The 16261-nt window shown below is 43.9% G+C and overlaps 1 protein-coding gene across 1 annotated transcript; it reads right to left on the bottom strand.

Moving 5' to 3' along the window:
* Positions 1-324: 324 nt before the first annotated feature.
* LOC119942038 (amine sulfotransferase-like) lies at positions 325-15319 on the bottom strand. Its single transcript, XM_038762698.1, has 5 exons — positions 15168-15319; positions 5341-5560; positions 4506-4637; positions 1124-1230; positions 325-364 (listed from the first exon to the last, which is right to left on the bottom strand). Exons 1-5 carry the CDS (start codon positions 15317-15319, stop codon positions 325-327), a joined length of 651 nt encoding a protein of 216 aa, XP_038618626.1.
* Between the last annotated feature and the right edge of the window lie 942 nt (positions 15320-16261).

Raw genomic sequence — 16261 nt, 5'->3', positions numbered from 1 at the left:
TTATTATGGTACTTGTTCAGTGTTTACTATGTGCCAAGCACTGTCCTAAATGCTGGGATTAATCTGAGGTAGTCAGGTTGGACACAGTTCCTGTCCCACATAGGGTTCACACTCTTAATCAACATTTTACAGGTGAGGTAAGTGAGGCTCATAGAAGTGAGGTGACTTGCCCAAGGCCACACAGCAGACAAGTGGCAGAGCCGGGATCAGAACCCATGACCTTCTGACTCTCAGTCCCGTATTCTATCCACTGAGCCACACTGCTTCAGATTGAAGAGCTTTTGCTCAGCCAGTGTAAGCCACGTAATGGCGATTCTCCCAGGGCTACTGCACAAATCTGGAGCCACAGCCCATCAGGTAGAAGCTTCAGGGGAAGATGGCTCGGTGAGGCTGGTTGAATTTGTCCTTCAGGGCCCCAGAAGTAGCAGTTTCCTCTTGTTTCCCTCTTGTCCCCCTCTAGTCTCTAAGCTCATTAAGGGCAGAGAATGTTGCCCAGCAACACTTCTCTTCCCCTATCAACAATTGCCCTCACCGACAACGCCTGACCTTTAATTCTCTCCTTTAACCCCAAATGCCAACTTCTTCCCATTTCTTGCCCATGTTGGTTTTGCCATCTACTTCACTGACAAAATCATAACCATCTCCTCAGCTCCAGCACCCCCATTCCACCCTCTACTCCCTCATCTTTCCCAACTGTTTCTTGAGAGGAGAGTGTAAGCACTGATTACTGCTACTACGTTGAGTCCTTCCACTTTAACTCTCTTCATTCTGTTCCCTGGCTGGGAAGAGGGGCAACTCCTGGGCCTTGTCGGGAGGGCACCCTCGTGAATCCCAGGGTCTGGGGAGCCAAGGACCAGGACAGGACCCCTAGCTGAGCACTACCCATTCCAACCTGGGGTCTCAAGCTAGAACCGGGCCTGCTGGGGGGCTGGGAGCAGGAGGCCAAAGAGCCTCAAGGGAAGAGGGAAGGTTGGTTGAGAGCAGAGACAGTGTAGAGGCTGGGGACTTCAGACCCAGGGTGAGGCCCACAGGGGTCTGTGCTGCGGGGAGGGCTCAGGTCCAGCTGCTGGTGGGAATCTCATTAATCCTCCTCTATGGGGAGGATTTCAACCTTAACTCAGACCTGCACCAGCAGTTGGCATAAATTCTGGCATCGATGAGGATGGTGGGATTCTTTAGGGTCAGCCCGGAGAGTTCAGCTGATGGGAGATAGGGGAGTGGGTTGCTGGGCTAGGGGCAGTAGGGAGGGGCCTCTGGGAGCTGAACGAGGCTCCTTGAGGTACTATGGAAGAGGCAGTTGACCCGCTCTAGTACCTCTTACCCCTCATGTTGGGGGAGTCTAAGACAACCAGGGGCTGCTTGGTGACATCTAAACCAATCAATCCACCAATCATATTTATTGAGTACTTACTATGTGCAGAGCACTGTACTAAGCTCTTGGGAGAGTACACTGTAACAAAGTTGGTAGACACTTTTCTTCCTACAATGAGCTTACAGTCTAGAGGGGGAGAGACAATACTATAAATGAATAAATAATGGATATGTCTATAAGTGCAGTGTGTCTCAGAGGCATGGGCACAAATCCAAGTGCAAGACTGAGGCAGAAGGGTGTGGGAGAAAAGGAAAAGGAAATGAGGCCTTAATTGGGAAAGGCTTCTTGGAGAAGATGGGTATTTATTAAGGCTTTGAAGGTGAAGAGATCACCTCTTGGATATGAAAAGGAGGGCTAGGCCAGAGGTAAAACATGGGTGAGAGGTCAAGATAGACAAGATCAAGGTACAGTGATTAGGTTGGTATTCGAGTTGCAAAGTGTGCAGGCTGGGTCGTAATAGAGAAGCAGAGAAGCAGCATGGCTCAGTGGAAAGAGCCCAGGCTCGGGAATCAGAAGTCAAGGGTTCAAATCCCTGCTCAGCCACTTGTCAGCTGCGTGACTTTGGGCCAGTCAGTTCACTTCTCTGTGCCTCAGTTACCTCATATGTAAAATGAGGGTGAAGACTGTGAGCCCCACGTGGGACAACCTGATCACTTTGTAACCTCTCCAGCGCTTAGAACAGTGCTTTGCACGATGTGAGTGCTTAACAAATGCCATCATTGTCATTATTATTATTATTATAAATAGGAAATCAGGGAAGTAAGGTAGGAGTGGGCAAAGTGATTGAGTGCTTTAAAGTCTATGGTAAGGACTTCCTGTTTGATGGATAGTTGAATGGACAACAACTGGAGCTTTTGAGGAGTGAGAAAACATGGCATAACAGTTTTGTAGAAAAATCATCCAGGCAGCAGAGTGAAGAATGGACTGAAATGGGGAGACACAGGAGGCAGAGAGTCAGCAAGGAGGCTGATGCCGTAATGAAGGAGGGATAAGATAAATGCTTCGATAAACCTGGAAGAGTTTGGATAGAAAGGAAAGGGCAGATTTTGAAGAAACTGTGGAGGTTGACTTGGCAGGATTTGGTGACAGACTGAATATTATGTGGGTTAAATGAGAGAGATGAATCTAAGATAAAGTCAAGGTTATGGGCTCTGAGACAGGGCGGACAGTGATACTGTCTACAGTGATGGGAAAACCATGAAGAGGACAGGATTTGGATGTGAATTTAAGGAGTTCTGATCTGGACACAGTAGGTTTGAGGTGTTGGCATCCTTCCCGTCTCACAAGCCTGCAACCTTGGTGTCATCCTTGACTGCGCTCTCTCATTCACCCCACACATCCAATCCATCACCAAAACCTGCCGGTCTCATCTCCACAATATCACCAAGATCTGCCTTTCCCTCTCCATCCAAACCGCTACCTTGCTGGTTCAATCTCTCATCCTATCCCGACTGGATTACTGCATCAGCCTCCTCTCTGATCTCCCATCCTCCTGTCTCTCCTTACTTCAGTCTATACTTCACTCTGCTGCCCAGATTATCTTTGTACAGAAACACTCTGGGCATGTTACTCCCCTCCTCAAAAATCTCCAGTGGCTGCCTGTCAACCTACGCATCAAGCAAAAACTCCTCACTCTTGGCTTCAAGGCTGTCCATCACCTTGTCCCCTCATACCTCACCTCCCTTCTCTCCTTCTACAGTCCAGCCCACACCTTCCGCTCCTCTGCTGCTAACCTCCTCACTGTGCTTCGTTCTCACCTGTCCCACCGTCGACCTCTGGCCCATGTTCTCCCCCTGGCCTGGAATGCCCTCCCTCCACACATCCACCAAGCTAGCTCTCTTCCTTCCTTCAAAGCCCTACTGAAGGCTCACCTCCTCCAAGAGGCCTTCCCAGACTGAGCCCCCTTTTTCCTCTCCTCCTCCCCATCTCCCCCCTCTTCCCTACCTCCTTCCCCTCCCCACAGCACTTGTATATATTTGTACAGATTTATTACTCTATTTATTTTACTTGTACATATTGCTATTCTATTTGTTTTGTTAATGATGTGCATCTAGCTTTACTTCTGCTTATTCTGATGATTTTGACACCTGTCTACATGTTTTGTTTTGTCATCTGTCTCCCCCTTCTAGACTGTGAGCCTGTTGTTGGGTAGGGACCGTCTCTACATATTGTGGACTTGTACTTTCCAAGCACTTAGTACAATTCCCTGCACACAGTAAGTGTCAATAAATATGATTGAATGAATGAATGAATGCTTTAATACTAATGGTCAGGAGTTTCTGCTTGTTACCACAGAGATTTAATCTGGAGAGATGTGTGCTGCTTTGAAAAAATAATTTGGGTAGCACAGTGAAGTGTTGACTGGAGAGGGGAGAAGGAGTCCAAAGAGGAGGTGATGAATGCAGTAGTTTGCCCAGGCTATGACCAATACCTGGAGTAGGGTGGTAGTTGTTTACCAGGAGAGGAAAGATCAATCTGGAAAACCATAATTACTGGCCTCTTTGGGAGACATATAGTTTGTTGCATATGGTAACGCTGATGACTATTGATTCTCAACATGCTTTCTTTGAGTCAGGTAAGTTGCTCAGTTGGCCTTAATGACCAGGTCATCCAGAAAGAAGAGAGAATTGCTGTTCAACATTCATTCAGTAGCATTTATTGAGTGCTTACTGTGTGCAGAACCCTGTACTAAGCGCTTGGAAAGTACAATTTGGCAACAGATAGACCCTCCATCTTAGCAATGATTGATTAGGTGCAGCCTGGTCAATCGTGTTAGGCAGGTCGATCATCTCAAGAAACCAAACAGCAATTTTTTTTTTTAGTGGTACTTGTCAAACGCTTACTAGGTGCCCGGCTTTGTACTAAGCACTGGGTTAGATACAAGCTAATAAATGTTGGACACAGTCCACTACCCACATGGGGCTCACAGTCTTAACCCCCCTTTTACAGATGAGGGAACTGAGAAACAGAGAAAGTTAAGTGACTTGACAAGGTCACACAGCAGGTAAGTGGCAGAGCCAGGAGCAGGACCCAGGTCCTTCTGACGCCCAGGTCTGTGCTCTATCTACTAGGCAACACCACTTCTGTTACCAAAATAAGGAGGCTGCTACCTTTGAAGTACAATAAATTGAACATTATCATTCCCTGCTAAAAATCTCTCCATGAAATCCTCCGTTGTGTCTGTTGCCTCTAGATGTGTTAAGAGTCTTGTAAAATGATAAAATGAACTCATGGTAACCTTTGGATTTCGGTACACATATACAACCTGTCAAGTTGAAAAGATCCTGTTTCAGGACTTGTGAAGTATCATTATCATCATAATGGTAAATCATCACAATCAATAGTGTTTATTAAAAACACTGTTCCCCTCATTTTTCTCAAGAGAATTATTTCATGGACATCAAAGTGGTGAAAATGCTATGGAAACTCCTCTACCAGTTCAATCGTTCTGATCTAAATGAAGACCTTAAAAGTACTTTAGCAAGCAAAACCAAAATATAAGTATACTACAAGTCTTAATTTTCTGTGGTGATCAGCCTGGGAGAAGCATGGAGAAATGAAATCCACAGGTTAATCCATCACTGATATTTCTTGAGTGCTTGCTGTGTACAGACCACTATACAAAACGTTTGGGAGAGTACAATACAACTGAGCTGGTAGACATGATCCTTACCTGCAAGGAGCTTGCAGTGTACAAGTAATCCAAATACTTCATTTAAATCAATAGTTTCAACTTCTTCTCCATGAAATCTTTGCCAAAGTTGTCTACAAATAGCAAAGCAGATGGACTTAAGCATTTAGCACAGTACCCTGCACATAGTAAGCACGCAATAAATACCATTGATCAATTGATCGATTGATTGATCAATGGGCCTGAGAAGCGAAGATGGGGGATGTCGGGAAGTAGAGTTAAGCGAACGTGGTTCAAGCGGCAAATGCAAGCATAAAGAAATGAAAATGTTTCCTACCTTGCCCTTTTTGTTCCTCAGAGCTTTGGGCATAATATAGTAAGGCAGGTGGGAACTAAATATGCGGGGGCTTGGCCGGTGGACAAGGTCTATATTGTTTGTGCTGTACTCCAGACACGGAGCTCTCTCCAAATTCTCCACATTTTCTGTTCCATTCTGATGCTCATCATATAAAATTAAATTTACTATTTGCTGACTCCAAACTGTTCCTGAAAAAGGGAAAAAAAATCCCATTTTATACCATGAACAAAAGAAAACAATGGATTACACACTACCTTCTCCAATCTGTTTTCTCTGGATTTGAAACAAACAAAAGGAGTAGTCACTGTAGCTAGAGGTAAAACTATGGATTGTTTCTCTTTTCTTTAAAGAACCAGCAGGTCCAATGCCAGGAGTTAGATGGTAAACTCATTGTGGTCAGGGAATGTGCCTGTTTATTGTTATATTGTACTCTCCCAAGCACTTAGTACAGTGCTCTGCATGTGGTAAGTACTCAGTAAATAAGATTGAATGAATCAGCTCAAGGGCCATCACAGTATTGCTGCTGCTGCCCAAACAGAAGCTTCTACTGAATGCTGCTACTGCTGCTGCTGATAATAATAATAATAATAATACTTGTTCAGTGCCTTTAATGTGCTGAGTACTGTACTAAACACTGGAGTAGATACATTATAATCAGAATCCACTGGGAGCTCACAGCCTAAGTAGAAGGGAGAACAGGAATTGAATTCTCATTTTGCAGATGAGGAAAGTAAGGCACGGAGAAGTTGAGCGATTTGCCCCAAATCACACAGCAGGTAAGTGGTGTTGCAGGGATTAGAATCCAGTTCCTCTGACCCCCAGGCCTGTGCCATGGAATTCTCATAAAGATATGTAGGGTGGGGATGGGTAAAAAGGCTTCCATCAGTTCAATATCAAGATGAAATCTTACCTCAGTTACCTACCTCCTCCCTCCAAGAAATAAATTCAACCAATATCATAGGAGGGAACCCAAAAGAGGCATAGAAGTGCTTAGTATGCTCAGTAAATATGATTGAATGAATGAATGAGTGAATCTCAGATGTCAGGGATCTCAGGTGAATGAATATGGGGTCACAAGGAGGGAGAGAAACTAAACAAGCCCCAAGCACAAGGGGTAACAGACACCCCAAAACAGTAAAGGAGCAATCTTGACATGAACATTCTTCTTTTATTTGTATATAAAATCACATTATTATTACTACCATTATTATAAAATATAATGATGTGCTCAATTTTATGGTATTTATTAAGCGCTTACTATGTGTCAGGCATTGTTATAAGCTCTGGGATAGATAAAGGTTAATCAGGCTGGACATAGTCCCTGTCCTACATGGGACTCCTTGAAGCAGGAGAACGGGTATTAAATGAAACTGAGGCACCAAGAGGAAGTGAGTCACCTAAGGTGACATAGCAGACAAGTGGTAGAGCCGGGATTAGAACCCAAATCCTCTGATTCCCAAGCCCTTCATCTTTCCACTAGACCACAGTGCTTCTATCAATCAATCAATCGATCAATGGTATTTTTTGAGTGCTTACAGTGTGCAGAGCACTGTCCTAAGCACTTGGAAGAGTACAATCCAATAAAGTTGGTAGACACATTCCTTACCCAAAAGGAGGTCACAATCTAGAGGGGAGACAGACATTGAAACATTGAAATAAATTGCAGATGGGGTGATGAAAGAGAAAAAGGATATGTACATAAGTGCAGTGGGGCTGCGGGTGAGATGAGATCCAAGTGCATAGGTGATGTAGAAGGGAGGGTGAATAGAAGAAATGAGAGCTTAGTTAGGAAAGGTCTCTTGGAGGAGTAGTGTGGCCTAATGGAAAGAGCATAGGTCTGGGAATCAGAGGACCTGTGTTCTAATCCTGGCTCTGCCACTTGTCTGCTGTGTTACCTTGGGCGAGTCACTTCACTTCTCTGTCTCAGTTTCTTCATCTGTAAAATGAAGTCATTTAGTTATGCATATTTATTGAGCACTTACTCTTTGCAGAGCACTGTACTAAGTGTTCGGGAGAGTAAAATATGATACAGTACAGTCAGTGCAACAGGTAATTGACAGTAGGTTAATTCAGTTCTTGACCTACCTCCTCCCTAGTCTTTGAGCCCCTTGTGGGACAGGGACTATGTCCAGCTCTATTATTTTGTATCTACTCCAATGCTTAGTGCAGTGCTTGGCACACTGTTAGTGCTTAAAAAATGCCACGATAAGTTAATACAGCACCTGGTGTGTGCAAAGCACTATACTAAGTTTTAGTGAAGAATGTAATAAAGGATACGTAATATCATAGTTACTAGCATCACCTTCAAAAACCATAGGGCAATTACTAATTAGTGTGACTAATATTTCCCTAATTTAGGAGATTGCTTATAAAATGGGTGAGAGTACAGCAGTGCCTGCTGTTCATTCATTCATTCATCCATTCATTTGTATTTATTGAGCGCTTACTGTGTGCAGAGCACTGTACTAAGTGCTTGGAAAGTATAATTTACCAACAGATAGAGATAATCCCTACCCCAAAATGGGCTCACAGTCTAGAAGGTGGAGACAGACAACAAAACAAAACAAGTAGACAGGCATCAATACCATCAAAATAAATGAACAGAATTATAGATATATACACATCATTAATAAAATAAGTAGAGTAATAAATATGTACAAAAATACACAAGTGTTGTGGGTAGGGGAAGGGATAGAGTAGAGGGAGGAAGTAGGGGTGATGGGGAGTGGAGAAGGAGCAGATGAAAAGGTGGGGCTCAGTCTGGGAAGGCCTCCTGGAAGAGGCCTCGTATTCCCGCCTTCCTTCCTTCATTCATTCATCACATCGTATTTACTGAGCGCTTACTGTGCGCAGAGCACTGGACTGAGCGCTTGGGAGAGGACAAATAGAGACAAATGTATATATGTTTGTACATATTTATTACTCTATTTATTTGTTTTACTTGTACATATCTATTCTATTTATTTTATTTTGTTAGTATGTTTGGTTTTGTTGTCTGTCTCCCCCTTTTAGACTGTGAGCCCACTGTTGGGTAGGGACCGTCTCTAGATGTTGCCAACTTGGACTTCCCAAGCGCTTAGTACAGTGCTCTGCACACAGTAAGCACCCAATAAATACGATTGATTGATTGATTGATTGACAGTCCCTAGCCAAGGAGAAGCCACGTGGCTTAGTGGAAAGAGCCTGGGCTTTGGAGTCTACTTATTTATTTTATTTGTACCTATTGATTTTATTTGGTTAATATGTTTGGTTTTGTTGTCCGTCTCCCCCTTCTAGACTGTGAGCCCGCCGTTGGGTAGGGACCGTCTCTAGATGTTGCCAACTTGGACTTCCCAAGCGCTTAGTACATTGCTCTGCACACAGGAAGTGCTCAGTAAATACGATTGAGTGAATGAATGTATGTATTTATTACTCTATTTTATTTGTACATATTTATTCTATTTATTTTATTTTGTTAATATGTTTTGTTTTGTTGTCTGTCTTCCCCCTCTAGACTGTGAGCCCGCTGTTGGGTAGTGACCGTCTCTAGATGTTGCCAACTTGGACTTCCCAAGTGCTTAGTTCAGTGCTCTGCACACAGGAAGCGCTCAAAAAATACGATTGAATGAATGAATGAATGTACGTATTCATTACTCTATTTATTTTATTTGTACATATTTATTCTATTTATTTTATTTTGTTAATATGTTTTGTCTTGTTGTCTGTCTCCCCCTTCAAGACTGTGAGCTCGCTGTGGGGTAGGGACCGTCTCTCTATGTTGCCAACTTGCACTTCCCAAGCCCTTAGTACAGTGCTCTGCACACAGTAAGCGCTCAATAAATACAATTGAATGAATGAATGAAAAGGTGAGCTCTTAGTAGGCCTTTGCTATTAATGAGAACTCTGTCATACTGTACTCTCCCAAGCACTTTGTACAGTGCTCTGCACACAGAGGGTTCTCAATAAATACCATTGATTGATTGATTGATTATTCTGCATAGATTTTCTCTCTTTACTAGCCACCTAGTAAAACCTGCTATTGCACTCTCTCTCTCTCTATCGATCTCTCCTCATGTTATGGGGAAAGAGAGAGATATTTATACACATCTATAGCTGTATAGATGTCAGTGTCTGTCTCCCTTCTAGATTGTGAGCTCCTTTTGTGTAGAGAATGTGCCTACCAACTCTATTGGAGTATATTCTTCCAAGTGCTTAGGACAGTTCTCTTCGCACCTTAGGCACTCAAAAAATACCTTTGATTGATTGAAGCAGTGTTGCTTAGTGGAAAGCTTGGGAATCAGAGGATGTGGGTTCTAATCCTGGCTTTGCTGCTCATCTGCTGTGTTACCTTGAGCAAGTCACTTCACTTCTCTGTGCTTCAGTTTCTTCATCTGTTTCTGAATCTGCATTTGAAACTGAACCTTAGTTTCTTCATATTACATAAATATCTGTATAATTGATAGATATTTCAAAGATGATGGACATAAGAATGTAGATGAAAGTGCAAACCACTATCACTATTGCTAAAATTTCTCAAGAGTACGTTCTTTTGGCAATAGGATGCAAATTCCCTTGTACTTCTTCCAACCTGAGAGAATCCCATAGCCCTCAAGTGTATGTTACTTACAGCTCATCTCTAGACTAAGAGTTCATTGCCGGCAGGGAATGTTTCTGTTTATGTTGTATTGTACTCTCCCAAGAGCTTAGTACTCAATAAATACTGATGAATGAATGAATGAAAAATGCTACAGTTTTATCATTTGTATCTATATTTTACTCTTATATCTAATGTACATTTGTCCCCTTGAATCAGTTTGTCTTTCCTTTTGATTATAACCCCTTGAAGGTAGGAACTGCATCTTTTACTTCCACTGCATGCTTCCAAGTACCACTTTTTTCATGGTATTTGTTAAGCACCTACTATGTGATTGGTACCGTATTAAGTGCTGAGGTAAACACAAGATAAGAAGATTGGACACAATCTATGTCCCACCTGGGGCTGACTGTCTTAAAACCCATTTCACAGATGAGGCATGGAGAAATGAAGTGACTTTGCCCAAGGTCATACAGCAGGAAAGTGGCAGGGCCAGAATTGATGATGATGATGACGACGGTATTTGTTAAGCGCTTACTACGTGCCAAGCGCTGTTCTAAGCACTGGGGTAGATACAAGGTAATCAGGTTGTCCCATATGGGGCTCACAGTCTTCATCTCCATTTTACAGATGAGGTAACTGAGGCGCAGAGAAGTTAAGTGACTTGCCCAAAGTCATACAGCTGATAAATGGTGGAGCTGGGATTAGAACCCACGACCTCTGACTCCCAAGCCCATGTTCTTTCCACTAAGCCATGCTGCTCCCTGAATTGGGACCCAAAACCTTCCTACTCCCAGGCCTGTGCTCTTTACACTAGGCTACATTGCTTCTACCCTGCTCTGCACAAATAAGGCACTCAATAGTGCTATTGAATATGATGACATCCAATAGTAAAGTGGCCCTGATGTCCTCCTAATCCCTTGCATTCCACTAGTGATGCATCATATCGTAATGATGCATGTTTTTCACAACTCCGTCTGAGTTTGCCCAGACCTACAGGGTTTCTCCAGGAGGATCTGATCCCTACTTACTCATTCCAAAGGCTTTGGGCTCCCCTTCTTGGTCCCTCGGAAACAGGTGCCTGCTCTGAATAGCAGACTAGCTGGTTCTTCAGTGAGTCAGGATCCCCGGGGAATGGCTTAAACTATCATATTTTCTCAAGCCTCTCCGCTGACCTGGATTAACAAAGGCACATAAGGGATTTACAGCCTAGGGCTTTGGGCTCCGTGGGCCTTGCCTAAATAAATCCACAATCATACACATGAAAACCTGGCTCCCTCATTACAGAAGCAACGGTGGTAATGGTCTTTCCAGAGTCTGTCCCATGTCGATGTTGGCATTGTCCTTGCCCTCATAGATTTTTAAGCAGGAAAGACCAGCTCACCCTGTCCCATGAAGCCACTTGCAGTCAGTGTTGAGATAGCAGATCAACTCCTTGCCCTCTGACAGCAGGTCACTGCCCGGTAGGGAATGTGTCTGTTAATTGTTATATTGTACTCTACCAAGCACTTAGTTCAGTCCTCTGCACACAGTAAGCACTCAATAAATATGCCTGAATGAATCCCAGGCTGGGGAACTGTGGGGGTCCAATAATGATAATGATAATAATAATAATATTTGTTAAGCGCTTACTATGTGCCAGGCACTGTACTAAGCACTGGGGTGGATACAAGCATATCAGGTTGGACACTATCCCGGTCCTACATGGAGCTGATTGTCCTTCATGGGGCTCACAGTCTCAATCCCATTTTACAGAAGAATTGAGGCACAGAGCCGTTAAGTGACCTGCCTAAGGTCACACAGCAGATGCATGGAGGAGCCAGGATTAGAACCCAGGGCCTTCTGACTCCCAGGCCCCTGTTCTATCTGCTACATCATGCTGTTTCTGCATCATCTTTGTTAGACTGCAGGATAAGCTGAAGCACCTTTCACCCCCTGACCTAGCTTATTAGGGGAGTTAACCAGCCCCTTCCCCATCGGTCAGCCAACCCCAAGTCCCATTTCCCGTACATCTCCAGCCCACTACCACTGTCACTTTCCCAGTGGTGAACTGCAGCGCTGCCCTTCACTTCTTCCTGCTGCCCACTCACTGCTATCGTTGTTGTGTTGGAGAGAGGGCCATGGGGACAGATCGCTACTGGGAAAAGGTTCAGTTCGCCTCCATGGGTGCTGGACTGGATGCATTAGAGAAGCAGCATGATGTAGTGGACAGAGCACGGGCCTGGGGTCAGAAGTCATGGGCTCTAATCCCAGCTCTGGCACTTATCTGCTGTGTGAGCTTGGACAAGTCACTTCACTTCTCTGAGCCTCAGTTCCCTCATCTGTAAAATGGGGATTGAGACTGTGAGCCCCACATGGGACAGGGACTGTGTCCAGCTTGATTTGCTTGTATCTACCCCAGAGCTTAGTATAGTGCCTGGCTCATAGTAAGCGCTTTAAAAATACCATCATTCATTATTATTATTGTTAACAGCTCTCTTGCTAGCACCACATACACTGATGACAACAGAGGATGAGTTGCATGCCAGGCATGGAAGCATCAGAACAGGAGTCAACACAAGCTTCTGTCTAGGCACTGAGCACACTGATTCATTCAATCTTATTTATTGAGCACTTAATATGTGCACAGCACTGTACTAAGCACTTGGGAGAGAAAATTTAACAGTTAACAGACACATTCCCTGCCCATAACAAATTTACAGTCTAGAGAGGAAGAAAAACATTAATATAAAGAAATAAATAAATTCCAGATATGTACATAAGTGCTGTGGGGCTAGGAGACGGGGTTAATAAAAGAAGAAAGTCAGGGAGACATGGAAGGGAATGGGAGAAGAGGGAAGGAGGGCTTAGTCAGGGAAGTCCTCTTGGAGGAGATGTGCTTTCAATAAGGCTTTGAAGCAGGGAAGTATATTACTGCACACAGTAAGCGCTCAATGAATACGATTGATTGATTTGTCTGTGGGATGTGGGCGAGAGGTCAGCGGTGAGAGAGACAATATCAAGGCACAGTGAGAAGGTTAGCATTAGAGGAGTGAAGTGTGTGGGCTGGCTTGTAGAAGAGAATAGTTAGATGATGTAGAAGGGGGCAACGTGATTGAGTGCTTTAAAGCCAACAGAGAGGAGTTTCTGTCTGATGCAGAGGTGGATGATCCAACACTGGATGTTCTTGAGGAGAGGAGAAACAAGGCCTGAATACTTCTGTAGAAAAATTATCTGAGTAGCACAATGAAGTGTGGCCTAGAGTAGGGAGAGACGGGAGGCTGGTGGGGGCGGTCAGCAAGGAGACTGATACAATAATCAAAGAGGGTTAGGATATGTGCTTGGATGAACAGAGTAGCAGTTTGGATGGAGAGGAAAGGACTTAGCGATGTTGCGAAGGTGGATTTAGTGATGGATTGAATATGTGGGTTGAATGAAAGAGAGGAGTCAAGGATAATGCCAAGGGTACGGGCTTGTGAGACAGGAAGGCACTGATCGTGGCCACCTTGGGTGCAAGGGAAGAAGTGGGATCATTCTCTTACAATATCAGATTGGTGGGCAAGGATAGTGTTTGCTCTTTGGCCCTGTTTGCCCCCATTGATGAGCTAAATGATGGCAGTGGAGGGGGTATTGGTGCTGCAGAAGAATGAGGGCGAATCTGAGTTGATGATAACATAACTGACAGGCTAAGTTTCCATTCATTGGGTACCTATGCCGCACGTCCGAAGAACTGAACTAGGCACTTGGGAGAGTGATAATGATAAAAGAGAGAGTCTGAATAAAACGAAACAACAGATTATCCTCCATCCTGTAGAAGACTTCAGAACTCTTTTGGCAAAGGGCCCCATCGAATCTAATGATTAAGAAGCAGCATGACCTAATGGAAAAAGCACGGGAGAGTTAGGGGATTTAGGTTCTGATCCTGCCTCTACTGTGAGCCTGCTATGTGACTTTGGACAAGTCACTTATTGTCCCAGTGCCTCAGTTTCTTCATCTGTAAAATGGAGATTAAATCTCTGTTCTACTTCCTCCTAAGGCTATGAGGGCCTCTGTGGACCAGGGACAATGCCTGACTTGATTATCCCATATCGACCCCAGTGTTTAGTGCAGTTCTTGGCTCATACCATAATTATTACTGATGCTATTCTTTTTCTCTCTCAGTTCACAGGAGAGTTAATCTTGCACTCAAAAAATGCTACTTAATGATGATGATAATGATGAGGAGGAGGAGCAGGGGGAGGCTGAACCACCTCTGGGAAAAATGCCAGTTTTTTGGTTTTCAGTGCCCTGACCCTCTGGTGGTAAGCCCCACATTCAATGCCCTCCTAAATCCCACCCCTTCTAACACATCTTTTCCTATTTGTTCCCAGAATCCCAAGTCATACAGATCCACCAAAAATCTCTATTATTCTAAGCCGTTATTCATACCATCCCTTCTGGACCATAAGCGTCTGATAGGTAGGGAATGTGCCTAACAACTCTGTTGTATTCTCCCAAGGGCTTAGTACAGTGCTCTGCACTCAGGGCACACTCGAGAAATGTCATCGATTGATAGAACCTGAGGACTTAACTCTTCATTCAGGTACTTACTCTGATTCCTCTATTCCTAAATATTCTTATGATTGTCTCCCCCATTACAGTGTAAACTACTTGTGGTCAGGGATTGTAGCACTTCCCAGGTGTTTAGTGCACTGATTTCCACTCAGTGGGCACTCACTAAATACTATGACTTCTGCAAATAACTAAGAACTGATCCTAGGCCTCAGTCCAGCCCTGGCAGTTTTAAAACTGGCAGTTCACAGGCCTGGCAGTCTTAGCATTGGTATAGAGGACAACAGAGTGCCTTCACCATCATCATCAAATGCCATCGAGTTGTTTCCAATCCACAGCGACTCTGGACATATTTTCTCCAGAACATCCTATCTTCTGCCATAGCTGAGTCGTTCTGATATATATATATCATAGAGTTTTCTTGGTAAAAAATCTGGAAGTGTTTTACCTTTACCTTCTTCCAACAATGTGCCTTACAGTATAAATTATTTAAAAGGTTAAATTGCTATATTAAATAATCCCTTGACCTCTTCCATCATAAATGAAGCACTGCTCTAATATGTCCTGCCCCAGTCCTGGCTGCCTTCAGGGAGATGTGTTCAGATGAAAACCCCAACACAGGTTCAAATACTCATGAAAAAAAAAACAAACCTGGATTGAATAATGTATAAAAAACATCAACATCACCTACCTGATTTGGGGCTAAGTGATTAGAAAGATATCACTGTCTTTGATTTCAAAGTCATCCAGGGCTTTTAGGAACTCTAGATCAGTAAATGAGTGAAACAAATTGAAGTTTTTAAATGACACCAAGTAGTTCTCCTTCCCCTGGGCTGCAGTCTCCTGTTCTTCCATGGTTCCAGGGATCTGCAAGGAAGAGCAGGGAGTCGATCAGAGCTCTTGAATTCTACCCCTTTCCCTCAGCCAGATCAAGGATTTTAAGAAGGGGAAAGAAGAAGCTGGACTCACACCATGCCTTCACTGGTGAAATACTTCAAATCAATCAATCATATTTATTGAGCACTTTCTGTGTGCAGAGCACCTAACTGAGTGCTTGGGAGCATACAATATAACAGAGTTGATAGACATGTTCCCTGCCCACAGTGAGTTTATGATCTAGCAGCGTTTATGAGAAGCAGCGTGGCTCAGTGAGAATCAGCGTGGCTCAGTGGAAAGAGCATGGGCTTTAGAGTCAGAGGTCGTGGGCTCGAATCCCGGCTCCACCACATGCCTGCTGTGTGACCTTGGGCAAGTCACTTCACTTCTCTGAGCCTCAGTTACCTCATCTGGAAAATGGGGATTAAGACTGTGAGCCCCGCGTGGGGCAACCTGATTACCTTGTATCCCCCCAGCGCTTAGAAAACTGCTTGGCACATAGTAAGCGCTTAACAAATGCCATCATTATTATTATTATTATTATCTAGTGGGTAGATAGACATTAATATAAATAAATAAATAAATGACAGATATGTCCATGAGTGCTCTGGGGCTGAGGGAGGGGTGAATAAACAGTTCCATTCCAAGTGCAAGGGTGATGCAGAAGGGAATGGAAGAAGAAGAAATGAGGGCTTAGTTGGGTCAGGTCTCTTGGAGGAGATATGCTTTTAATATTTCTTTTAAAGTGGGGAGAGTAATCGTCTGATGGATATTTAAAAGAGAGGGCAATCCAGGCCAGAGACAGGACATGGTCAAGAGGCCAGAAGTAAGACAATTGAGATTGATGTACAGTGAGTAGGGAGCCATTAGAGGAGTGAAATCTATGGCCTGGGCTAGAGTAGGAAATCAGAGAGGTAAAGT

Source organism: Tachyglossus aculeatus, chromosome 2 (assembly GCF_015852505.1).
Source record: "Tachyglossus aculeatus isolate mTacAcu1 chromosome 2, mTacAcu1.pri, whole genome shotgun sequence".
NCBI lineage: Eukaryota > Metazoa > Chordata > Mammalia > Monotremata > Tachyglossidae > Tachyglossus > Tachyglossus aculeatus.
Note: the sequence above shows the minus strand (reverse complement) of the source record. Positions and strands in the feature narration are given on the sequence as shown.